Consider the following 25,306-nt stretch of genomic DNA (forward strand, 5'->3'; position numbering starts at 1 on the left):
GCAAAGCTGATCCGGCAACAGCAATCAGAGAAAGTTGGAGCCAAATTGATGAAGAGTACTGTTTGTCACTCATTATGTCCATGCCTCAGAGACTGCAAGCTGTTAAAAAAGCCAGAGGTGGTGCAACAATATACTAGTGATGTATTAGAGTGTTCTTTTGTTTGTTTATTTTTCATGATTCCATAATTTTTTTCTCATAATTGAGTGATTCCATAATTTTTCCCCCTATTTGGTTTTGAAAAGTAACCGTTACTGGCTGCACAACAAAACAAATGAGGACCGAATGGGAGGAAACTGGAGTTTCTGTGACCGAACTGTAAGAAAACGCCTAAAGGAAATTGGACATTATGTTTTCATGATTTTTTTTTTGTGTTTCTTAAAGCCAGAAAGTTGACATTTGAAATGACTTTAGTTTTGTGCCATGTCTGTGATCTGTTTTTTAAACAAAAGTAAACAACTGAATGAACATCCTCAGAGCCAGGGGAGGCCATAATTTTTGCCAGGGGTTGTAAGACCCTGTCTCATTTTTGGGGAAACTCAGTATCCGATATTGACGACATATCCACAGGATAGGTCATCACTCTAAAAGTAGTAGACAACCCCTTTAATGCTTTACAAGTTTCAGTAAATTTGCATATATACATGTGAATGCTCTTCGTCCCCCCTACATAAGGCAGCCAACATTAGGTGTAATGAGGATTTATCAAATCATATTTACATTTTAGCTGATTTCATGATTAACCTGCAACATGATCATTTCAGCAAAAAAACAAAACCGGATCGACGGTGAGAAGGATGAAGTGGTGACATTTCTTTTGCAAGAGAAGGAAAAAAAAATAAAAACATGTTTCCCAGAATATTCATTTCTCATAATAAAAGTTTATCAACTGTACAAGTTAAGAAAATTATACAAGCTTTGTTTAAGAAAGGACAGTTCATCCAAAACATAGTTACTGTAAAAATCTCTCAAAGGCTACGAAGAAATCTGGAAAAATACACCACGTATCTTTTTTTTTTTTTTTCAGCCCAGATAGAAATAGAAAAAAAGACATCATTGATGTCAATAATTTACATACACAAACCTTATTTGGTTTACTCTTAACTTCTACCTATAAAATTGGTGCCTACGACATTCGGGGTCCACCTTTCTTAGCAATTTCAAATCTGACAAGGTATAAAAAAAAAAAAAAAAAAAAGAAAAAGAATCCAAATAATGCAGAAAATGTAAATCCTACGTTACCAGCAACCATCCACACCCATGTTGTGGTATAAGAACGATACATTCTGAAGGTCCTTCCATCACTTATCAAAAAAAAAAAAAAAAAGAAAGAAAAAATCCCAAAATGTTGTGACAAATGTTTTTTTGGGGGGGAGATTTATGGAACAGAAAAAAAAAAAAAAATAAAAATATACATTAAAATAGAGCTTGATAAATAACCAGTTGAACCCTGAAATTTCAAGATGCCTCGAAACGTACTTGAAAAATGTCTCAATCGTTGCCGGTCGGAGGGAAGGAACGTTTCCTTAGTTTCTTTAAACCTCGCCGTGTGAAAATATTTCCTGAGAATATTCCGACGAGCCAGGACTGTCTTTTTCGGGGCTGTCGAGCCTCCGTCTTTTCGTGGATTGTTCATTGGTGTCGTCCAGCTCGTTATCACGGCTGTGGCAGAATTTGGAATCGCTGGATAAAGTGTCGCGGTTGTAGCCGTTGGTGTCTGTGTCGTTTGAAGACGGTTCTCCGGTGCTGGGGCCATTTAGGTGAACAACTCCCGCAGTGGCATCATCTTTATAAGTGGAGCCTTCAGAAGGACCATTAACAGCAACCCCTGGGGAAATCACAAGCTAAAATTAGAGACAACACTTATCCAAAAAAACCTCTCTGTTTAGGGACAGGGTATAAGGTACGGCAGAGTCAAGGGTGGCCAAAAGTCAACAGGAAGGGCACAAATACTATTAACTGAAGACATAAGTACCATAAAGCAGGTTTTGCATGGACTGTGTTGAAGTTGCATATGGCGATCCGTGTGCTGTGATTTTGGCACACGTGTTCTCAGTGTGATATCCGTGATAGCACACGGAGAGAAGGAACTTTTTACTCACCTGTCCCCGGCGCTGCTGCTTCAGAGTCCGCGGTACAGTGAATATTCATAAGCATAATGAGCAGGCCCGGAAGCAAGTGACAGCAGCGCCAAAGACAGCAGCACTGGATACAGGTGAATATAGAAAATCATTTTATTTCAAAGACGTGTTTTCTCCGGTACGTGTCACACTGATCACATCAGTGTGTGGTCCGTGTGACATTAGTGCTGCCGGAGAAAAACTGACTTGTCTCAGTACAGAACACACGTATGCTCCACAAGGACACACGTCTGTGAGAAAACATGGATGTGTGTGCAGAGCCATTGATTTTAATGGGTCTACGTATATCCAGTACGTATGAAAATGGACGTCATATGTACCGGAATCACGGACGAGTGAAGGGGACCTAATACAGATCTTGTCATGAAAAGAAGAAAAAAATCCAGCGTCTCCAGTAGAATTGTAAAATATAAAAATTGATTCTTTTATTAAATCCTTAAAAAACATCCATCATAGGTACAAAAAAAGAGAATTTTGTTTACTTACCGTAAATTCTTTTTCTAATAGTTCCGTATTGGGAGACCCAGACCTTGGGTGTTTAGCTTCTGCCTCCGGAGGACACACAAAGTACTACACTTAAAAGTGTAGCTCCTCCCTCTGAGCTTATACACCCCCTGGTGAGCCAGTCCCAGCCAGTTTAGTGCAAAAGCTGAAGGAGAATAGCCACCCACAAGTAGAACAGAGCAAGAGCCGGAACAACCGGAGACTCTGTCCACAACAACAGCCGGTGATAACACGCGGAACAAGAAATTGCCAACAGGCAACAGGGAGGGTGCTGGGTCTCCCAATACGGAACTATAAGAAAAAGAATTTACGGTAAGTAAACAAAATTCTCTTTTTCTTTATCGTTCCTTTGGGAGACCCAGACCTTGGGACGTTCCAAAGCAGTCCCTGGGTGGGAATAAACAGAAAAACTAAGAAGTAGGCAAAACCTAACTTCACAAATGGGCGACAGCCGCTTGAAGGATGCGTCTGCCCAAGCTCGCATCTGCCGAAGCATGAGCATGCACTTGGTAGTGCTTCGAGAAGGTATGCAGGCTAGTCCAAGTGGCAGCCTGACAGACTTGTTGAACCGTAGCCTGGTGCCTAAAAGCCCAAGAGGCACCGACAGCTCTGGTCGAGTGTGCCTTGATCCCTGGCGGGGGAGGCACCTGAGTACTCTGGTAGGCGTCCGAAATGGTCGATCTAATCCAACGGGCTAAGGTCGGCTTAGAAGCAAGGAGGCCCTTGCGCCGACCTGTGGTTAGCACAAAGAAGGGAATTTTGTTACTTACCGTAAATTCCTTTTCTTCTAGCTCCTATTGGGAGACCCAGACGATTGGGTGTATAGCTACTGCCTCCGGAGGCCACACAAAGCATTACACTAAAAAGTGTAAGGCCCCTCCCCTTCTGGCTATACACCCCCAGTGGGATCACTGGCTCACCAGTTTTAGTGCAAAAGCAAGAAGGAGGAAAGCCAATAACTGGTTTAAACAAATTCACTCCGAGTAACATCGGAGAACTGAAAAACCGTTCAACATGAACAACATGTGTACCCGAAAAAACCCAAAAATCCCGAAGGACAACAGGGCGGGTGCTGGGTCTCCCAATAGGAGCTAGAAGAAAAGGAATTTACGGTAAGTAACAAAATTCCCTTCTTCTTCGGCGCTCCATTGGGAGACCCAGACGATTGGGACGTCCAAAAGCTGTCCCTGGGTGGGTAAATTAATACCTTATGTTAGAGCTGCGAAGACAGCCCTCCCCTACGGGGAGGCAACTGCCGCCTGCAGGACTCTTCTACCTAGGCTGGCGTCCGCCAAAGCATAGGTATGCACCTGATAATGTTTGGTGAAAGTGTGCAGACTCGACCAGGTAGCTGCCTGGCACACCTGTTGAGCCGTAGCCTGGTGTCGCAATGCCCAGGACGCACCCACGGCTCTGGTAGAATGGGCCTTCAGCCCTGATGGAACCGGAAGCCCAGCAGAACGGTAGGCTTCAAGAATTGTTTCCTTGATCCATCGAGCCAGGGTGGCCTTAGAAGCCTGCGACCCTTGGCGCTTACCAGCGACAAGGACAAAGAGTGCATCCGAACGGCGCAAGGGCGCCGTGCGGGAAATGTAGATTCTGAGTGCTCTCACCAGATCTAACAAATGTAAATTCTTCCCATACCGATGAACTGCATGAAGACAAAACGAAGGCAAAGAGATATCCTGATTAAGATGAAAAGAGGATACCACCTTCGGGAGAAACTCCTGAATGGGGCGCAGCACTACCTTGTCCTGGTGGAAGACCAGGAAGGGAGTCTTGGATGACAGCGCTGCCAGCTCAGACACTCTCCGAAGAGATGTGATCGCTACCAGAAAAGCCACTTTCTGTGATAGTCTAGAAAGTGAAACCTCCCTCAGAGGCTCGAAGGGCGGCTTCTGGAGGGCAACTAGTACCCTGTTCAGATCCCATGGATCTAACGGCCGCTTGTACGGGGGTACGATATGGCAAACCCCCTGTAGGAACGTGCGCACCTTAGGAAGGCGTGCCAAACGCCTCTGAAAAAAGACGGATAGCGCCGATACCTGACCTTTAAGGGACCCGAGGGACAAACCTTTTTCTAACCCAGATTGCAGGAAAGAAAGAAAGGTAGGCAATGCAAATGGCCAGGGAGACACTCCCTGAGCAGAGCACCAGGATAAGAATATCCTCCACGTTCTGTGGTAGATCTTAGCGGACGTGGGCTTCCCAGCCTGTCTCATGGTGGCAACGACCTCTTGGGATAATCCTGAAGACGCTAGGATCCAGGACTCCATGGCCACCCAGTCAGGTTCAGGGCCGCAGAATTCCGATGGAAAAACGGCCCTTGGGACAGTAAGTCTGGTCGGTCTGGTAGTGCCCACGGTTGGCCGACCGTGAGCTGCCACAGATCCGGATACCACGCCCTCCTCGGCCAGTCTGGGGCGACGAGTATGACGCGGCTGCAATCGGATCTGATCTTGCGTAGCACTCTGGGCAAGAGTGCCAGAGGTGGAAACACATAAGGGAGCCGGAACTGCGACCAATCTTGCACTAGGGCGTCTGCCGCCAGCGCTCTTTGATCGCGAGACCGTGCCATGAAGGTTGGGACCTTGTTGTTGTGCCGGGACGCCATTAGGTCGACGTCCGGCCTTCCCCATCGGCGACAGATTTCCTGAAACACGTCCGGGTGAAGGGACCATTCCCCTGCGTCCATGCCCTGGCGACTGAGGAAGTCTGCTTCCCAGTTTTCTACGCCGGGGATGTGAACTGCGGATATGGTGGAGGCCGTGGCTTCCACCCACATCAGAATCCGCCGGACTTCCTGGAAGGCTTGCCGACTGCGTGTCCCTCCTTGGTGATTGATGTATGCCACCGCTGTGGAGTTGTCCGACTGAATTCGGATCTGCTTTCCTTCCAGCCACTGCTGGAAGGCTAGTAGGGCAAGATACACTGCTCTGATTACCAGAACATCGATCTGAAGGGTGGACTCCTGCTGAGTCCACGTACCCTGAGCCCTGTGGTGGAGAAAAACTGCTCCCCACCCTGACAGACTCGCGTCTGTCGTGACCACCGCCCAAGACGGTGGTAGGAAGGATCTTCCCTGTGATAATGAGGTGGGAAGAAGCCACCATTGCAGAGAGTCCTTGCCGTCTGTGAAAGGGATACTTTCCTGTTCAGGGATGTTGACTTCCCGTCCCATTGGCGGAGAATGTCCCATTGAAGTGGACGCAGATGAAACTGCGCAAACGGAACCGCCTCCATTGCCGCCACCATCTTCCCGAGGAAGTGCATGAGGCGTCTTAAGGAGTGCGACTGACCTTGAAGGAGAGTCTGCACCCCAGTCTGTAGTGACCGCTGCTTGTCCAGCGGAAGCTTCACTATCGCTGAGAGGGTATGAAACTCCATGCCAAGATACGTTAGTGATTGGGTCGTGACAGGTTTGACTTTGAGAAGTTGATGATCCACCCGAACGTCTGGAGAGTCTCCAGCGCAACATTCAGGCTGAGTTGGCCTGCCTCTCGAGAGGGTGCCTTGACAAGTAGATCGTCCAAGTAAGGGATCACAGAGTGTCCCTGAGAGTGCAAGACTGCTACCACTGCCGCCATGACCTTGGTGAACACCCGTGGGGCTGTCGCCAGACCGAATGGCAGAGCTACGAACTGAAGATGGTCGTCTCCTATCACGACACGTAGAAAAACATTGGTGCTCTGTAGCAATCGGCACGTGGAGATAAGCATCTTTGATGTCTATTGATGCTAGGAAATTTCCTTGAGACATTGAGGCAATGACGGAGCGGAGGGTATCATCCGGAACCGCCTGGCCTCCACGTGCTTGTTGAGCAGTTTTAGGTCCAGAACGGAACGGAAAGAGCCATCCTTTTTTGGCACCACAACCAGGTTGGAGGAAAACCGTGTCTTGTTCCTGAAGAGGAACAGGGATTACCACTCCTTCTGCCTGCAGAAGAGCATCTGCTCGGTGGGGAGGTGGGGACGTTCTGAAGAATCGAGTCGGAGGACGAGAACAGAACTCTGTCCTGTGCACGTGGGCACACTGTCCCCCACCCACCGGTCTGTGACCTGTGGCAGCTAAATGTCGCCAAAGGCGAGCGAGTCTGCCATCAACCGCGGATGCGGAGAGATGAGAGGGCTGAGAGTCATGAGGAGACCGCCTTGGTAGCGGTTCCTCCGGCTGCCTTCCTTGGGCGTGATTGAGCCCGGCCGGAAGCTGAGCCCCTCTGAGGCTTTTCAGCCCTTTTGGACGAGGACAATTGGGACCTGCCCGAGCCTGGGAAGGACCGAAACCTCGACTGTCCTTCCAGGACAGCATTAATAGGGTAAGTCGCAATGCAGACATTGCGAGGTTACGGACGCCCCTGCGGCACAGATGTACATGTGCTCAAGACCAGCTGCGCAAGAACAGCTGAAAAGCTTAGGGTGCCCATACGGCCGTGAATGCCGGAGCAACCGACACGCCGATAGCCTCATAGACAAATTTCAACCAGAGTCCATCTGTCTGTCAATGGCATCTTTAAGTGAAGTCCCATCTCCACTGCAACTATGGCTCTAGCCGCAAGCCTGGAGATTGGAGAATCCACCTTTGGACCCTGGGTCCAGCGCTTGACCACGTCAGGGGGAAAGGGATAACGTGTATCCTTAATACGTTTGGAGAAAACGCTTATCTGGGAAGCGTGGTGTTCCTGGACTGCTTCTCTAAAGTCAGCGTGGCCAGAAACAATACTCAATATACGTTTGAGCTACTGAAATGGGACTTCTCCTGCTGTGAAGCTGACTCCTCCGCTGGGGGAGCTGAGGGAGAAAAGATCCAACATTCCATTGATAGACGCTATAGGATCAGTCCTTCTGGCGTCACCATCCGGTGTATCCGGAGTGAGAGCGGTGTCAGGATCAAAGTCCTGATGAGCTATGTCTGCCTCATCATACAGAGAGTCTTCCTGGGATCCCCCCGGAGCACCGATTTTATTCCAAATGAGGGTGGCCAGGGAGCAATGATCCGGATTGCCCATGGCCTGTCCGGACTGAAAGTCTCTATCCCATTGCAACTCCGTCCCTGTCCTTGGACAGGGTTGAGAGGTGGTTCCTTTGGCCACGTCAAGTAGAGACCCCGGCTGACCAAGTGCTACAGGGGAGCATTGCACACAATGGGGTTCAGTGCCATGGAACAGTATCACATGCAGTAAAAGAAGGGAATTTTGTTTACTTACCGTAAATTCCTTTTCTTCTAGCTCCAATTGGGAGACCCAGACAATTGGGTGTATAGCTATTGCCTCCGGAGGCCACACAAAGTATTACACTTAAAAGTGTAAGGCCCCTCCCCTTCTGGCTATACACCCCCAGTGGGATCACTGGCTCACCAGTTTTAGTGCCAAAGCAAGAAGGAGGAAAGCCAATAACTGGTTTAAAGACCAATTCAATCCGAGGAAACATCGGAGAACTGAACCATACCACATGAACAACATGTGTACCCGAAAAAACAGAAAAACCCCGAGAAAACAGGGCGGGTGCTGGGTCTCCCAATTGGAGCTAGAAGAAAAGGAATTTACGGTAAGTAAACAAAATTCCCTCCTTCTTTTTCGCTCCTAATTGGGAGACCCAGACAATTGGGACGTCCAAAAGCAGTCCCTGGGTGGGTAAAAGAATACCTCGTGATAGGGCCGTCAAACAGCCCTTTCCTACAGGTGGGCAATCGCCGCCTGAAGGACTTATCTACCTAGGCTGGCGTCTGCCGAAGCGTAGGTATGCACCTGAAAATGCTTGGTAAAAGTATGCAGACTCAATCAGGTAGGTGCCTGACACACCTGCTGAGCCGTAGCCTGGTGCCGTAATGCCTAGGATGCACGCACGGCTCTGGTAGAATGGGCCTTCAGTCTTGAGAGAACCAGAAGCCCAGTAGAACTGTAGGTTTCAAGAATTGGTTCCTCGATCCCCCGAGCCAGGGTGGATTCGGAAGCTTGCGACTGTTTACGCCGACCAGCGACAAGGACAAAGAGTGCATCCGGGTGGCGCAGGAGCGCCATGCGGGAAGTAGAACCTGAGTGCTCTCACCAGAACCAACAGATGCAAATCCTTCTGAAATTGATGGACTGGACGAGGACACAAAGAAGGTGAGGTGATATCCTGATTGATATGAAAGTGGGATACCACCTTAGGGAGAAATTCCGGAATCGGACGCAGAACTACCCTGTCCTGGTGAAGGACCAGGAAGGGAGATTTGCATGAGAGCGTTGCTAGCTCGGAAACTCTCCTAGGAGACGAGACCGTTACTAGAAGGCCACTTCCCGAGAAAAGCGGGAAGGGAGACCTCTCTCAAAGGCTCGAAAGGCGGCATCTGGAGAGCAATTAGAACCTTGTTCAGATCCCAGGGCTCTAACGGCCGCCTGTACGGAGTGCTGAGAAGACAAACTCCCCGTAGGAACGTGCGTACCTGAGGAAGTCGTGTCTGAAAAAATACAGATAGCGCTGAGACTTGTCCCTAAAGGGAACTGAGCGACAACCCTTTTTCCAACCTAGATTGCAGGAAGGAAGGAAACATAGACGATGCAACTGGCTAGGGAGAAACACCCTGCGCCGAGCACCGAGATAAGAATATCTTCCACGTCCTGTGGTCAATCTTGGCGGACGTTGGTATGCTAGCCTGTCTCATGGTGGCAACCACGTCCTGAGGTAATCCTGACGACACTAGGTTCCAGGACTCAAAGCCACACCATCAGGTTGAGGGCCGTAGAATTCAAATGGAGGAATGGCCCTTGAGACAGCCAGTCTGATTGGTCTGGTAGTGCCCCCGGTTAGCCTACCGTGAGGCACCACAGAACCGGGAACCACAACATCCTCGGCCAATCTGTAGCGACGAGGATGGCGCGGCCGCAGTCGGTCCTGATCTAACGCAGCACTCTGGGCAACAATGCCAGAGGTGGCACATAAGGTAGCTGGAACTGCGACCAATGCTGAACTAAGGCGTCTGCCGCCAGAGCTCGATGATTGTGAAACCGTGCCATGAAGCTGGCACATTGTTGTTGTGCCGTGACGCCATTAGATCGACGTCCGGCCTCTGTCAGCGGCGCCAGATCTCCTGAAACCCGTCCGGGTGAAGAGACCATAACCTTTCGGCCACACCCCGGTGACTTAGGAAGTCAGCTTCCTAGTTTTCCACGCTTGGGATGTGAACTGTGGATATGGTGGATGCCGTGTCTTCCACCCACATCAGAACCTGCTGGACTTCCTGGAAGGCTTGCCGGTTGCGCGTTCTTCCTTGGTGGTTGATGTATGCCACCGCTGTGGAGTTGTCCGACTGAAGTCGGATTTGCTTGCTTTCCAGCTGCTGTTGGAAGGTTTGTAGGGCAAGATACACTGCTCTGTGTTCAAGAACATTGATCTGAAGGGTGGACTCTTGCTGAGTCCACGTACCCTGAGCGCTGTGGTGGAGAAAAACTGCTCCCCACCCTGATAGACTCGCGTCTGTCGTAACTATCGCCCAGGATGGGGATAGGAAGGACCTTCTTTTTGACCATGAGGTGGGAAGAAGCCACCACCGTAGAGATTCCTTGGCCGCCTGAGAAAGAAAGACGACTCTGTTGAGGGAGGTCGACTCCCCGTCCCATTGGCGGAGAATGTCACATTGTAGTGGACGCAGATGAAACTGCGCGAGAAGAACTGCCTCCATTGCTACCATCTTACGTAGGAAGTGCATGAGGCGTCTTAATGTGTGCGACTGGTTCTTAAAGAAGAGATTGCAGCCCGTAGTGAATGCTGTTTGTCTAGCGGAAGCTTCACTATCGCTGAGAGAGTATGAAACTCCATGCCTAGATATGTTAGCGATAGGGTCGGAGTCGGATCTGACTTTAAAAAGTTGATGATCCACCCAAAACTCTAGAGAGTCTCCAGCGCAACGTTCGGGCAGTGTCGGCATGTTTCCTAAGAGAGTGCCTTGACAAGTAGATCGTCTAAATATGGGATCACAGAGTGACCCTGAGAGTGCAGGACTGTGACTACTGCTGCCCTGACCTTGGCGAAGACCAGTGGGACTGTCGCTAGCCGGAAGGTAGAGCTACGAACAGAAGGTGTTCGTCTCCTATAACGAAGCGTAGAAACGCTAGTGCTCTGGATCAATCGGCACGTGTGGATAAGCATCCTTGATGCCTAATGATGCTAGGAAATCTCCTTGGGACATTGAGGCGATGACATGGCGGAGGGATTCCATCCGGAACCGCCTGGTGTCCACGAGTTTGCTGAGCAGTTTTAGATCCAGAACGGGACGGAACGGCCCGTTCTTATAGGCACCGCAAATAATTTGGGGTAAAAACCGTGACCTTGTTCCTGAAGAGGAACGGGGGTCATCACTCTTTCTGCCTATAGAGTGCACCCTGTTTGCAGAAGAGCAGCGGCTCGGCCGGGAGGTGGAGAAGTTCTGAAGAATCGAGTTGGAGGACGAGAAGTGAGCTCTATCCTGTACCCGTGAGACAGAATGTCTCACACCCAACGGTCATTGACCTATGGCAGCTAAATATCGCCAAGGCGGGAGAGCCTGCTACCGACCGAGGATGCGGAGAGAGGAGGCCGCAAGTCATGAGGAAGCCGCCTTGGAAGCGGGTTTTCAGACTGTCTCTTTTTTGGGCGTGACTGAGCCCGCCAAGAATCTGAGCTCCTCTGATCCTTTTGAGTCCACATTGGACGAGGAAAAATGGGACCTGCCCGAGCCTCGAAAAGACCGAAACCCCGACTGCCTCCTGCTCTGTTGGGGTTTGTTGTGTCCGGGCTGAGGAAAGGATGAATCCTTACCCCTGGACTGTTTAATGGTTACATCCAAACGCTCACCAAACAGTCGGTCAGCAGAAAAAGGCAACTGGTTAAGCACCCTTTTCTGGAAGCAGAATCTGCCTTCCATTCACTTAACGAGCAGACCAGGCTCTGCTTAAAAACACGGAGTAGCGGAGGCTACTGCCGCACGGTTCGCAGAGTATAGGGCAACCTGAATCGCGTAAGAAACAAATGCAGAGATTTGAGAGGTTAAGGATGCCACCTGCGGCACAGATGTACGTGTAACCGTGTCAATCTGTGTAAGACAAGCTGAAATAGCTTGGAGTGCCCCAAGGGTGGGAGCCAACGGTGCGCCGACAGCCTCATAGATGGATTTAGACCAGAGATCCATCTGTCTGTCAGTGGCATCTTTAAGTGCAGCTCCATCTCCCACTGCAACTATGTCTAGCTACAAGCCTGGAGATTGGAGGATGCCGCTTGGGACCCTGGGTCCAGTCCTTGACCACGTCAGGGGGCAGGGATAACGTGTATCCTAAGCCGTTTGGAGAAGCGCATATCTGGATAAGTGTGGTGTTCCTGGACTGCCTCTCTGAAGGCAGAGTGGTCCAGAAAAATACGTGAAGCTGACTCCTCCTGCTAGGACCCTGATGAAACCGAGGGCCGCTCATAGTGAGCCCGCTTAGGCTGTCTGGGACTGACGTCTGTGCAGAGCCGTGACTCTGGGATGCATGTGACATTCCCGGAGCTGTTAGTTGTTCACACTGAGGGGGGCCATGGATCAATGATTCAACAGTGCCCATGTTGTGAGAGACATGTCCGGACTGCTAGGCTTCTAGTATCATAGCCATAGTCTCAGAAAATCTGTCAGTAAATACTGCAGACACCGTCCTCATCCTCTGGCCATTAGCAGAGACTCCGGCTGAGTTGGATACAATGGGGGTCTATGTAACCTGCCGGCCGTATAGCCGTACATGCTGTACCGGCTGCATAGAAAAACATGTGGTTCTGCACCTTTGTTTTACACAGAGAATATGCTGATAACTCCTCCGCACAATCCAGGAGGGTATATACAACGTGTGACCAAACAGTGCAATGTATATAGTACAAGCATATCTATAAGTGCACTTCTGCACTAGTGGGGTTTAGCACCACAGGTGCTGCTTAACGCCTGTTGCAGCGATTGTGTGACTATCAGAATGCCAGGGTCTTCCACACTTGTCTCTGTATCGTACAGAAACTGACACTAATGGCTGCCGGCGTCCTGTATAGAGAAGGAAGCCGTGGGCGTGCCTGAGAAAGTGCGGGAATCCGGTTTCACAGTGCACACAGTGAGAGGGGTGGAGTATGCAAAACATACTCCAGCTCTCAGCGCTGCTGTGCTATGCAGCGTCACGCCCCTACCCTGACTGTCAGGCCTGTGGGCGGTAACGAAGGGAGACTAGGCCCAGAAGCCGGGGACTCGAGTTAATAAGCGCGGCCGGCATATCAGTGCTGGCCGGCGCGGAAGTCCCCGGCGCACCGCAAATCCCAGCGGCGCCTTAAATAAAAACGGCAGCGGCGGTTAGCGCGGTAGTCACCCAATACACTAACACACCCAGCAACGCTGTGGTGTGCGATGGCACTAGTGCGGACAGCGCCGCTGTCCCTGGCGCACTAACACACCCAGCAGTGCTGCCGTGTGTCTGCGCGGTCCTCACAGGGACACCGAGTACCTCCATGTAGCAGGGCCATGTCCCTGAAGATACTCCGCTCCATGTCCAGCAGATACCAGGGGCTGTGGATGGAGCACGGCCTCAGTGCCTGGAGACCGATAGAATCCCACTTCACCCAGAGCCCTGTAAAAAGGGATGGGGAAGGAAGCAGCATGTGGGCTCCAGCCTCCGTACCCGCAATGGGTACCTCAACCTTAACAAACACCTCCGACATGAAGTGGGGTGAGAAGGGAGCATGCTGGGAGCCCTGTATGGGCCCTCTTTTCTTCCATCCGACATAGTCAGCAGCTGCTGCTGACTAAACAGTGGAGCTATGCGTGGATGTGTTGCCTCCTTCGCACAAAGCACAAAACTGGTGAGCCAGTGATCCCACTAGGGGTGTATAGCCAGAAGGGGAGGGGCCTTACACTTTTAAGTGTAATACTTTGTGTGGCCTCCGGAGGCAATAGCTATACACCCAATTGTCTGGGTCTCCCAATTAGGAGCGAAAAAGAAACAGCATTGAAAGCCTGTGTTGCTTATATGCTGCTGCCGACTAACCATCTAGGAGTATAGAGCCAAGAATGGCGACCGTACAGTGCAATGTATAGCATACAAGCATAAGTACAAATGAACACTGCAGCACATGCAATACAAGCAGCATAGAAAGCCTGTGCCTTGGCACCCCTGCTTTTCTGCTGCTGTAGACTAGCCATCTAGGGGAATTAGCCCAGAATGGCGACCATACAGTGCAATGTATAGCATACAAGCACAAGTACAAATGAACACTGCAACACCTGCAATACAAGCAGCATAGAAAAAAACCTGTGCCTCAGCACCCTTGCTTTTCTGCTGCCGTAGTCTAGCCATTCTAGGCGAATATAGCCAAGACTAGCGACCGTACAGTGCAGTGTATAGCATACAAGCATAAATACACATGAACACCTCAGTACATGCAATACAAGCAGCATAGAAAGCCTGTGCCTTAGCACCCCTGCTTCCCTGCTGCTGATGTGTCGCCATCTAAGAGGGCATATGGCCACAAATAGCGACCTATGCAGTGTAAGCATAAAATACAAATGGACAACTGCGGTATTTAGTGGGGTCAGCACTTCAGGTGCCGCTTACCGCCCGCCTATAAGCGGGTGTGGGGTCGCCCTAGTCCTGTGCCTGGTTGCCCAGAGTCCGTTCTCTCAGCTCGGCCTGCAGGAATGGCTGCCGGCGTCCTTCCCCAGCTCGTGTGAGTAGGGGCGGGCCGTGGGCGTGCCCCAAGTCAGAGCGGGAAACCGGCGTCCCACAGTGTCCAGTGAGAGGGCTGGAGCATGTAAATAAGGCTCCAGCCCTCGGCGCTGCTGATTGTACAGCGTCTCTCCCCTACCCTGATTGACAGGGTGGGGGCGGGAACGAAGCGTAGCTAGGCCGCAAAAGCCGGGGACTGGATTTATAAGCGCCGCCGCCGTAAAAGCGCGGTCGGCGCTAAGTCCCCGGCGCACTACAAGTCCCAGCCGCGCCGCCGCTCCCGGAGCGTCCGGCGCGGTAGTTCCCAATACATAAAGTCACTCAGCTAGGCTGCAGTGACTGTAACCCTTTACTGTCCCCGGCGCACTAGCACACCCAGCAAGTCTGGAGTGTGCTGTGCCTGTGTGTACGGGGACACAGAGTACCTGAATGGTGCAGGGCCATGTCCCTGAACGGCACTCCCGCTCCACATCCAGCAGGTTCAATGGGTCTGTGGATGGAGCCCGGCCTCAGGGCTTTGGGGCCGGTAAGATCCCACTTCCTCAGAGCCCCTCAGGGGGATGGGGAAGGAAAACAGCATGTGGGCTCCAGCCTCCGTACCAGCAATAGGTACCTCAACCTTACAAACCACAAGCGGGGTGAGAAGGGAGCATGCTGGGGGCCCTATATGGGCCCTCTTTTCTTCCATCCGATATAGTCAGCAGCTACTGCTGACTAAACAGTGGAGCTATGCGTGGATGTCTGACCTCCTTCGCACAAAGCAGAAAACTGGTGAGCCAGTGATCCCACTGGGGGTGTATAGCCAGAAGGGGAGGGGCCTTACACTTTTTAGTGTAATGCTTTGTGTGGCCTCCGGAGGCAGTAGCTATACACCCAATCGTCTGGGTCTCCCAATGGAGCGCCGAAGAAAAGAGAGGTGCACCGCCTAAGCGCAGCGGTGCGAGACACATAGATCCGGAGAGCACACACCAGATCTAGAGTATGCAGCGCTTTTTCAAAGCGATGAACAGGAGCCGGACAGAAGGAAGGTAGGGTAATGTCCTGGTTAAGGTGGAAAGGAGAGACCACCTTAGGAAGAAAGTCCGGAGTCGGACGGAGAACCACCTTGTCTTGATGAAAAACTAAAAAAGGTGACTCCGAAGAGAGCGCAGCCAAATCAGAGACTCTCCTGAGAGAAGTTATGGCAACCAGAAAGGCCACTTTCTGAGAAAGACGATACAAAGAAAGCTCCCTAAGAGGCTCAAAAGGGGGTTTCTGCAATACCATGAGGACCAAGTTAAGGTCCCAGGGATCCAAGGGCCGCCGATAAGGTGGAATGATGTGAGACGCGCCTTGCATGAAGGTGCGGACCTGAGCAAGCCGAGCGAGACGCCGCTGGAACAGAACTGACAGAGCTGAGACTTGTCCCTTGAGAGAGTTGAGGGACAGTCCTAGCTGCTGACCAAACTGTAGAAAAGACAGAAGGGTCGGCAAAGAGAATGGCCAAGGAGGATGGCCGGTAGAGCGACACCAGGACAGGAAAATTTTCCAAGTCCTGTGATAGATCTTAGCGGAGGAAGACTTACGGGCCCGAGTCATAGTGGAGATGACTTCAGGAGGAATACCAGAAGCCGTCAAAATCCAGGACTCAAGAGCCACGCCGTCAATTTGAGGGCCGCAGAATTCGGGCGGAAAAACGGACCTTGCGAGAGTAGGTCTGGACGGTCCGGGAGATGCCACGGCATCTCTACGGACAGGTGGAGCAGGTCCGGATACCAAGCTCGCCTGGGCCAGTCCGGTGCAATGAGGATGACTCGACGGCCCTCCATTCTGATCTTGCGCAGGACTCTGGGCAAGAGAGCTAGAGGGGGAAACACGTAGGACAGACGAAACTGGGACCAGTCTTGAACCAGAGCGTCCGCGGCGAAGGCCTGAGGATCGTGGGAGCGAGCCACGTAAACAGGAACTTTGTTGTTGTGACGGGATGCCATTAGGTCCACGTCCGGAGTACCCCATTTGCGGCAGATTGACTGAAACACTGCCGGGTGCAGGGACCACTCGCCACCGTCCACGCTTTGACGGCTGAGATAATCTGCCTCCCAGTTTTCCACGCCTGGGATGTGGACTGCGGATATGGTGGACACGGAGTCCTCCGTCCACTGAAGGATGCGTTGAACCTCCAACATTGCCAGGCGGCTGCGAGTCCCGCCCTGGTGATTGATGTAGGCAACCGCTGTCGCGTTGTCTGACTGGACTCGAATGTGCTTGCCCGCCAACAGGTGGTGAAAGGCTAAGAGAGCTAGAAGCACAGCCCTGATTTCTAGCACATTGATCGAAAGGGCTGACTCGGACGGAGTCCAAGTGCCCTGCGCTCTGTGGTGGAGACATACCGCTCCCCAGCCGGATAGGCTGGCATCCGTGGTGAGAATCACCCAGGACGGGGCCAGGAAGGAGCGCCCTTGGGACAGGGAGAGGGGCCGAAGCCACCACTGAAGGGAGCTCCTGGTCCGTGGCAACAGAGCCACTAACTTGTGTAAGGAGGAAGGCCGCTTGTCCCAACAGCGGAGAATGTCCAGCTGCAGGGGGCGCAGATGGAACTGGGCAAAGGGAACAGCCTCCATGGATGCCACCATTTGACCCAGCACCTGCATCAGACGCCTGAGTATAACGGCGGGGCCTCAGAAGAGAGCCCACTGCCAGTTGGAGGGACTGCTGTTTGTTTAAGGGCAACTTCACAAGTGCCGGCAAAGTCTCGAACTGCATCCCTAGGTACGTGAGACTCTGGGTCGGAGTCAGAGTGGACTTGGGAAGATTGACAAGCCACCCGAATTGGGCTAGAGTGGCAAGAGTGAGCGAGACACTCCGCTGACAGTCTGCGCTGGATGAAGCCTTGACTAGAAGGTCGTCCAGGTAAGGAATCACTGCCAACCCCTGGAGGTGCAGAACCGCAATCACTGCTGCCATGACCTTGGTGAATACCCGAGGGGCCGTGGCTAACCCGAAGGGGAGAGCCACGAATTGGAAATGATCTTCTCCTATTGCAAAACGTAGCCAACGCTGGTGTGAAACTGCAATTGGCACATGCAGATAGGCATCTCTGATGTCGATGGACGCCAGGAAATCCCCTTGGGTCATTGAGGCAATGACTGATCGCAGAGACTCCATGCGAAAGTGCCGCACCTGAACATGCTTGTTGAGAAGCTTGAGATCCAGGATGGGCCGGAAGGTACCGTCCTTTTTGGGAACTAGGAAGAGATTTGAGTAGAAACCTCTGAACCGTTCCCGGGCGGGAACTGGTACAATTACTCCGTTGGCCTGCAAGGACGCCACGGCCTGCGAGAAGGCGGCGGCCTTGGAGCAGGGGGGAGTTGAGAGAAAAAAATCTGTTTGGCGGGCTGGAAGAGAATTCTATAATGTAGCCATGGGAGATGATATCTCTCACCCACTGATCGGAGACGTGTTGAAACCAAGCGTCGCCAAAGTGGGAGAGCCTGCCACCGACTAAGGACGTTGCCGGAGCGGGCAGAGAGTCACGAGGAGGCTGCCTTAGTGGCAGCACCTCCTGCGGTCTTCTGTGGATGCGCTTTTGGGCGCCAGTTGGATTTCTGGTCCTTAGCTGAGTTAGCGGACGAGGCGGAGGGCTTAGAGGACGACCAGTTGGAGGAATGAAAGGAGCGAAACCTCAACTGATTCCTACCCTGGGCAGGTTTCCTGGTTTTGGTTTGTGGCATGGAAGTACTCTTCCCACCAGTAGCTTCTTTAATAATTTGATCCAGCTGTTCTCTGAACAGCCGGGACCCAGCAAAAGGGAGACCAGCAAGGTATTTCTTAGAAGAAGCATCTGCCTTCCACTCTCGAAGCCACAAGATCCTGCGGATAACGAGGGAATTAGCCGAAGCCACTGCAGTGCGGTGAGAAGCCTCTAGCATGGCAGACATGACATAAGATGAAAAAGCTGAAGCTTGAGAAGTTAAGGCAACCATCTCGGGCATAGATTCCCTGGTGAGGGAATGCATCTCCTCTAGAGAAGCAGAGATGGCTTTGAGAGCCCACACTGCTGCAAAAGTTGGGGAAAACGCGGCCCCCGCTGCTTCATACACGGATTTGGCCAGAAGGTCAATCTGACGGTCAGTGGAATCCTTAAGGGAGGTGCCATCAGCCACCGACACAACGGTCCAGGCTGAGAACCTAGACACCGGAGGGTCTACCTTTGGGGAATGAGCCCACTCCTTGACCACCTCAGGTGGAAAGGGAAAACGGTCATCAGAACCACGCTTTGGGAAGCGTTTGTCAGGACAGGCCCTGGGTTTGGTCACAGCGGCCTGAAAACTGGAGTGGTTAAAGAACACACTCTTTACTCTCTTAGGCGAGGTAAACTGGTGCTTTTCTGCCAGAGAGGGTTGCTCCTCTGATACTGGCGGATTGAGATCCAGTACAGAATTAATGGAAGCAATCAAGTCACTAAGATCTGAGTCACCCTCGGAAAGATCAATGGGGTACATGGAGTTAGCCTCCGAGCCCCCTGTAAAGGCATCCTCCTCATCCTGCTAGTCAGCTCTTGAATCAGAGCCGCGGGATGAGGAGGGAGAGGAAACCCTGCGTCTCCTCTTAGGAGGACGGGGTCTGGGCCCTGATGATGAATCCTCTGTGAGCTCCGGTGGACGGAGGTCAGATGATAGAGATCCTAAGGGACCCTTAGCAGTAGAGGCACCCTGTGAAGGGGGCTGATGCGTATTCATCAAAGTCCTGGACAGAAGTCCCATGGACTCAGCAAAAGACTGGGAGATAGACCTAGAAAAGGATTCTACCCAAGCCAGGGGTTCAGCCACAGGTGCAGGAGCAGCCTGAGAGACCACTGGGGGTGAGACTCCAGGCTGTGGCACCGCCAAGTTAGAGCAGACATCACAATGTGGATAGGTGCTCGGTTCAGGCAGCAGGAGCTTACATGCAGCGCATACAGTATAAAGCTTTGGAGCCTTGCTCCTCGTGTGAAACATGCTGCTGGAGTGGGGGCTCTGCAAGAGAATGAACCCCAGAGAGTATATACAGAGGTCCACAACCGGAGACCGGTTGTGGCTTACCAGACCGCTGGCAGCGGTGTTGTGTGCCCTCCAGATCCCGAAGCCTGGACCCCCAATGCACAGCACCTCAGCAGGGATGCAGAGTGCAGGCCAGCGCAGAGTGAACTCTGCCTAAGAAAATGGCCGCCGGAGCGGAGAGAGGGGTCGGGACTTGGGCGCGTTCCTGTAGGAGAGCGGGAACTAGAGGGCCATAGAGACCTGCAGGGGAGGAGACCCGCCCCAGCAGTGGGGAGTGTCCCTCCCCTGTGCAGGACGGCCGCCGGGAGGAGCCGAGCCTGTCCCTCTGCATGAGTGACATGCGAGGGCAGTGAACAGAAACTAGGCCTCCGGCAAAGCCGGGGCCTAAATTTGAGCGGCGAGGCCGACACGCAGGCACCATCGGCGCGGTTCTCGGGCGACAGCTAGAGAACCCGCCGGAAATGCCAAGATAAATACAGTAAGCACACTCTCCCCATACAATAAAGCACAGGGACCCCCAACATATAAACGTCTCAGGTACTTAGCTGCTGAGACGCAGGGCCAGGTCCCTGGGGATGAGTGCTCCGATCCAGTAGGGTCCTAAAGGGCTGCGGATGGAGACCGGTCTCCTGCCAGGCATGGAGACCGGTCTCCTGCCAGGCATGGAGACCGCGCTGGCTCCCACTTCAAGCCAGAGCCCAGGAGGGATGGTGAAGGAGCACGCCATGTAAGGCTCCAGCCTTGGAATCAACCTTACAACACCACCGACACAGTGGGGTGAGAAGGGACATGCCGTGGGTCCAGACGTGGACCCGCACTTCTTCAATCTCATTCCAAAAAGGAAAAAATCATATGAGAATGCATGTGTGGATGTATGCCTCCTGAACACAAAGTGATAAACTCGCTGGGACTGGCTCACCAGGGGGTGTATAAGCTCAGAGGGAAGAGCTACACTTTTAAGGGTAGTACTTTGTGTGTCCTCCGGAGGCAGAAGCTAAACACCCAAGGTCTGGGTCTCCCAAAGGAACGATAAAGAAAGAGGCAAATAGGGGCAGAATAGAGGAGCTTCCTACGCGTTTCGACCTGTTCAGGTCTTAATCATGGAAATCATTCCATGACTAAGGCGGGCTTTACACGCTGCGACATCGCTGAGCATCGGCTAGCTATGTCCAGCGCGATAGCACCCGCCCCCGTCGTACATGCGATATATGGTGTTTGCTGCCGTAGCGAACATTATCGCTACGGCAGCTTCACACGCACATACCTGGTCGGCAACGTCACTGTGACTGCCGAACAATCCCTCCTTCAAGGGGAAGGTGCGTTCGGAGTCACAGCGACGTCACCAAACGGCCGGCCAATAGCAGCGGAGGGGCGGAGACGAGCGGGACATAACATCTCATGTTTGTCGTTCCTGCGGCTTCACACACAGCGATGTGTGGTGCTGCAGGAACGACAAACAACATCGTACCTGCAGCAGGAGCGACATTATGGAAATGAACGACGTGACACATATCAGCGATTGTCACTTTTGCGCTCGTTCATCTTCGCACCTAGGATTTACACATTGCAATGTCGCTACCGGCGCCGGATGTGCGTCACTAACGACGTGACCCCGACGATATATCAGTAGCGATGTCGCAACGTATAAAGCCCGCCTAAGACCTGAACAGGTCGAAACGCGTAGGAAAGCTCCTCTATCCTGCCCCTATTTGCCTCTTTTGTACCTATGATGGATGTTTAAGGATTTAATAAAATAATCATTTTTTATATTTTACAATTCTCCTGGAGACGCTGGATTTTTTTCTTCTTTTCATGTGAATTCCTGCCCGGGTCAGGGTGTTTCCTTGAGTCGGCAGTGTGATCAGGAGTGAAGAGGGGTCAGCTCATTTGCTTCTATATATTTTCAATACAGATCTTCTCTCCATATACTACTATTTATGACTATTTATTAAGGCGGGAAGAAACTTTGTCCGCCAGCAGGCACAGGGCCACTCTGTTCTGAGACGACCAACAACATAGTGCCAGGTTTTAACTTTTGCTATGGCAATTGCTTCCTAAATTTGCCTCATGCCAATCCCCACCAGTTTTGTATGAGCATATTTGAAGACTGGTTGGGTTCTTAGGGCGGCTTTGCACACTACGACATCGCAGGTGCGATGTCGGTGGGGTCAAATCGAAAGTGACGCACATCCGGCGTCACTTGCGATGTCGTAGTGTGTAAATCCTAGATGATACGATAAACGAGCGCAAAAGCGTCGTTATCGTATCATCGTTGCAAGCTCCGACTTTTCCATAATTTTGCTGCAGCGATGGTACGATGCTGTTCCTCGTTCCTGCGGCAGCACACATCGCTGTGTGTTACGCCGCAGGAGCGAGGAACTTCACCTTACCTGCCGTCCTGCTCATCTCCGCCCCTCCGCCGCTGTTGGCCGCCTGCCGTCGCTATGACGCTGCATGACCCGCCCCCTTAGGAAGAAGGCGGGTCGCCGGCCAGAACGACGGTCGCAAGGCAGGTGAGTGCATGTGAAGTTGGCGTAGCGATAATGTTCGCTACGCCAGCTATCACACAATATCGTACCTGCGACAGGGGCGGGGACTATCGCGTGCGACATCGCAGCATCGGCTTGCGATGTCGCAACGTGCAAAGCCCGCCTTAGGCTTTGCTCACAATGGCAATGTCACTGCCCTTCCCGTGTCCTTTCCTAACGGACCCCCATTATACAGTTAGGTCCAGAAATATTTGGACAGTGACACAAGTTTTGTTACTTTAGCTGTTTACAAAAACATGTTCAGAAATACAATTATATATATAATATGGGCTGAAAGTGCACACTCCCAGCTGCAATATGAGAGTTTTCACATCCAAATCGGAGAAAGGGTTTAGGAATCATAGCTCTGTAATGCATAGCCTCCTCTTTTTAAAGGGACCAAAAGTAATTGGACAAGGGACTCTAAGGGCTGCAATTAACTCTGAAGGCGTCTCCCTCGTTAACCTGTAATCAATGAAGTAGTTAAAAAGTCTGGGGTTGATTACAGGTGTGTGGTTTTGCATTTGGAAGCTATTGCTGTGACCAGACAACATGCGGTCTAAGGAACTCTCAATTGAGGTGAAGCAGAACATCCTGAGGCTGAAAAAAAAGAAAAAATCCATCAGAGAGATAGCAGACATGCTTGGAGTAGCAAAATCAACAGTCGGGTACATTCTGAGAAAAAAGGAATTGACTGGTGAGCTTGGGAACTCAAAAAGGCCTGGGCGTCCACGGATGACAACAGTGGTGGATGATCGCTGCATACTTTCTTTGGTGAAGAAGAACCCGTTCACAACATCAACTGAAGTCCAGAACACTCTCAGTGAAGTAGGTGTATCTGTCTCTAAGTCAACAGTAAAGAGAAGACTCCATGAAAGTAAATACAAAGGGTTCACATCTAGATGCAAACCATTCATCAATTCCAAAAATAGACAGGCCAGAGTTAAATTTGCTGAAAAACACCTCATGAAGCCAGCTCAGTTCTGGAAAAGTATTCTATGCACAGATGAGACAAAGATCAACCTGTACCAGAATGATGGGAAGAAAAAAGTTTGGAGAAGAAAGGGAACGGCACATGATCCAAGGCACACCACATCCTCTGTAAAACATGGTGGAGGCAACGTGATGGCATGGGCATGCATGGCTTTCAATGGCACTGGGTCACTTGTGTTTATTGATGACATAACAGCAGACAAGAGTAGCCGGATGAATTCTGAAGTGTACCGGGATATACTTTCAGCCCAGATTCAGCCAAATGCCGCAAAGTTGATCGGACGGCGCTTCATAGTACAGATGGACAATGACCCCAAGCATACAGCCAAAGCTACCCAGGAGTTCATGAGTGCAAAAAAGTGGAACATTCTGCAATGGCCAAGTCAATCACCAGATCTTAACCCAATTGAGCATGCATTTCACTTGCTCAAATCCAGACTTAAGACGGAAAGACACACAAACAAGCAAGACCTGAAGGCTGCGGCTGTAAAGGCCTGGCAAAGCATTAAGAAGGAGGAAACCCAGCGTTTGGTGATGTCCATGGGTTCCAGACTTAAGGCAGTGATTGCCTCCAAAGGACTCGCAACAAAATATTGAAAATAAAAATATTTTGTTTGGGTTTGGTTTATTTGTCCAATTACTTTTGACCTCCTAAAATGTGGAGTGTTTGTAAAGAAATGTGTACAATTCCTACAATTTCTATCAGATATTTTTGATCAAACCTTCAAATTAAACGTTACAATCTGCACTTGAATTCTGTTGTAGAGGTTTCATTTCAAATCCAATGTGGTGGCATGCAGAGCCCAACTCGTGAAAATTGTGTCACTGTCCAAATATTTCTGGACCTAACTGTAAGTGTGTGGGGTACGTTAGGATATGATGGGAGCAGTTTAACATTTATAAATAAAAGCAGATTCTTTTATCGAGTGCTTACCATTCTGGTTAGTGTTGGCAGCCGTGCCATCATCCTTCTCAGACTGGCTGGTGCTGCTGTTAGAGGTAGTAGGTGGTGGGGACGGAGCTCGGCTCGATGCGGCACTTTCACTTTCATCCAAAAGCCGGTCCATATAATCCCTGGAAAAAAAAAACAAAACAAAAAAAAAAAACCCCAAAAGAAATAGTCATTACTTTTCCAACACACACCAGAAAACTTAAACAGAAAATAAAATCAGCAGTTTAACTCACGTGACACCAGGATGCAGATTGTATTTCTTTTTGCCGAATCTTGTCTGTTGAGCGAAAAAGTCGTACCGCTCCGACTTCTTCCACATGTAATAAAAAGCCACACATTCTCCCACCGATCGCGTTCTCACCTAAGCAATAAATTAACACTTCTAGCTAAACCATTGTAATATAAAGTGGACTAAACAATACACAAGTGGCCGGGGCCACTGCAATCCTCGCATGACACTCTCCTCACGCTGGCAGCACAGCAGGAGCAGAGTGTCATTGCGATTGAGGTCCGATCATGCGATCGGACCACAGCTGTGGGCCGGCACCGAGGAGGGGAGGGATTTATCTCCCTCTCTCCTCTGTAGCCGGCTATTGCCATTCTCGCTCTGCACTCGCGGTACACCGGTGTAATGCAAGTACAGTGTGATTTTTCTCTCAACCCATAGACTTGAATGGGTGCGAGAGAAATAAGTATCGCATTCCCCCCTAGCATGCTGTGACTGTTTTCTCGGTCCCATTAGGGCGGAGAAAATAATCGCTCATGGGTGCTGACACATAGGCTAATATTGGTCCGAGTGGAAGGCGATGTTTTAGCGCATTCCACTCGCTCCGATTTTTATGCCGTGTGTCTTAGGCCTTAGTGTCAGAATGCACGCTCTCAAACTTTTTCAGTATAAGTCTACATTCATACATAATAGAAATGCTGCATTTATGGGCAGAAAATCTGCAGCATTTAACTGGATGAGACTTTAAGACGTCTCATTCAAACGTTACAGAACAATATCTGCATCCAGTGTAAAAGTCATCTTATTGAATGCTTCTGGGTTTTTAACATGTAATAAAAATTAAAGAGTCACTGTTAAATTTGTATTGCACAAATCAATAGTAAACATGAAAATAAAGAAATCTGCTTTTATATCCTGAACTGACCAATTTCACAATTCTTAATTTATGGCTAAAGATTTTCCTATTACGAAAATTCTATGGAGAAGCCATAAGTAGACGGAGCAGTCTGCTGCAAGTTCTCCTGATAAGGCAGGAAAATCAGCCTCAAAATTAGTCTCATCTGCAAACGCGCCACCTCTAGGCGCCAGTCCAACACATCTGTAGCTGGGAGATTAATTGGCCAAAGGCAGCGATGAGATCTTCATATGATAGTTCCATCTGCACATGCACCGACTCTGGGCACCATTATTTAAAACCTGCAGCACTGACATCTTCAGGACTCCCCTGCCTCACCGCTCGCAGCACAGCAGCTTACAACATGG

The 25,306-nt window shown here is 50.8% G+C and overlaps 1 protein-coding gene across 4 annotated transcripts in view; it reads right to left on the reverse strand.

Annotated features, from left to right (window-relative positions):
* Positions 1-481: 481 nt before the first annotated feature.
* Positions 482-25,306, reverse strand: part of MIER1 (MIER1 transcriptional regulator) — a 108,258-nt gene continuing 83,433 nt past the window's right edge. For 3 of the 4 annotated variants that reach the window (XM_075320334.1, XM_075320333.1, XM_075320335.1), the window contains 3 exons: positions 24,051-24,178; positions 23,800-23,939; positions 484-1,826 (listed from right to left, as the gene is read on the reverse strand). In XM_075320334.1, the coding sequence (XP_075176449.1) occupies positions 1,534-1,826; positions 23,800-23,939; positions 24,051-24,178 (561 nt within the window). In that variant the 3' untranslated portion in view covers positions 484-1,533. Of the gene's footprint in view, positions 1,827-23,799; positions 23,940-24,050; positions 24,179-25,306 lie in introns of all 4 variants that reach the window. The other variant, XM_075320337.1, reaches the window with a different exon arrangement.

This window comes from Anomaloglossus baeobatrachus, chromosome 8 (genome assembly GCF_048569485.1).
Source record: "Anomaloglossus baeobatrachus isolate aAnoBae1 chromosome 8, aAnoBae1.hap1, whole genome shotgun sequence".
Lineage (NCBI taxonomy): Eukaryota > Metazoa > Chordata > Amphibia > Anura > Aromobatidae > Anomaloglossus > Anomaloglossus baeobatrachus.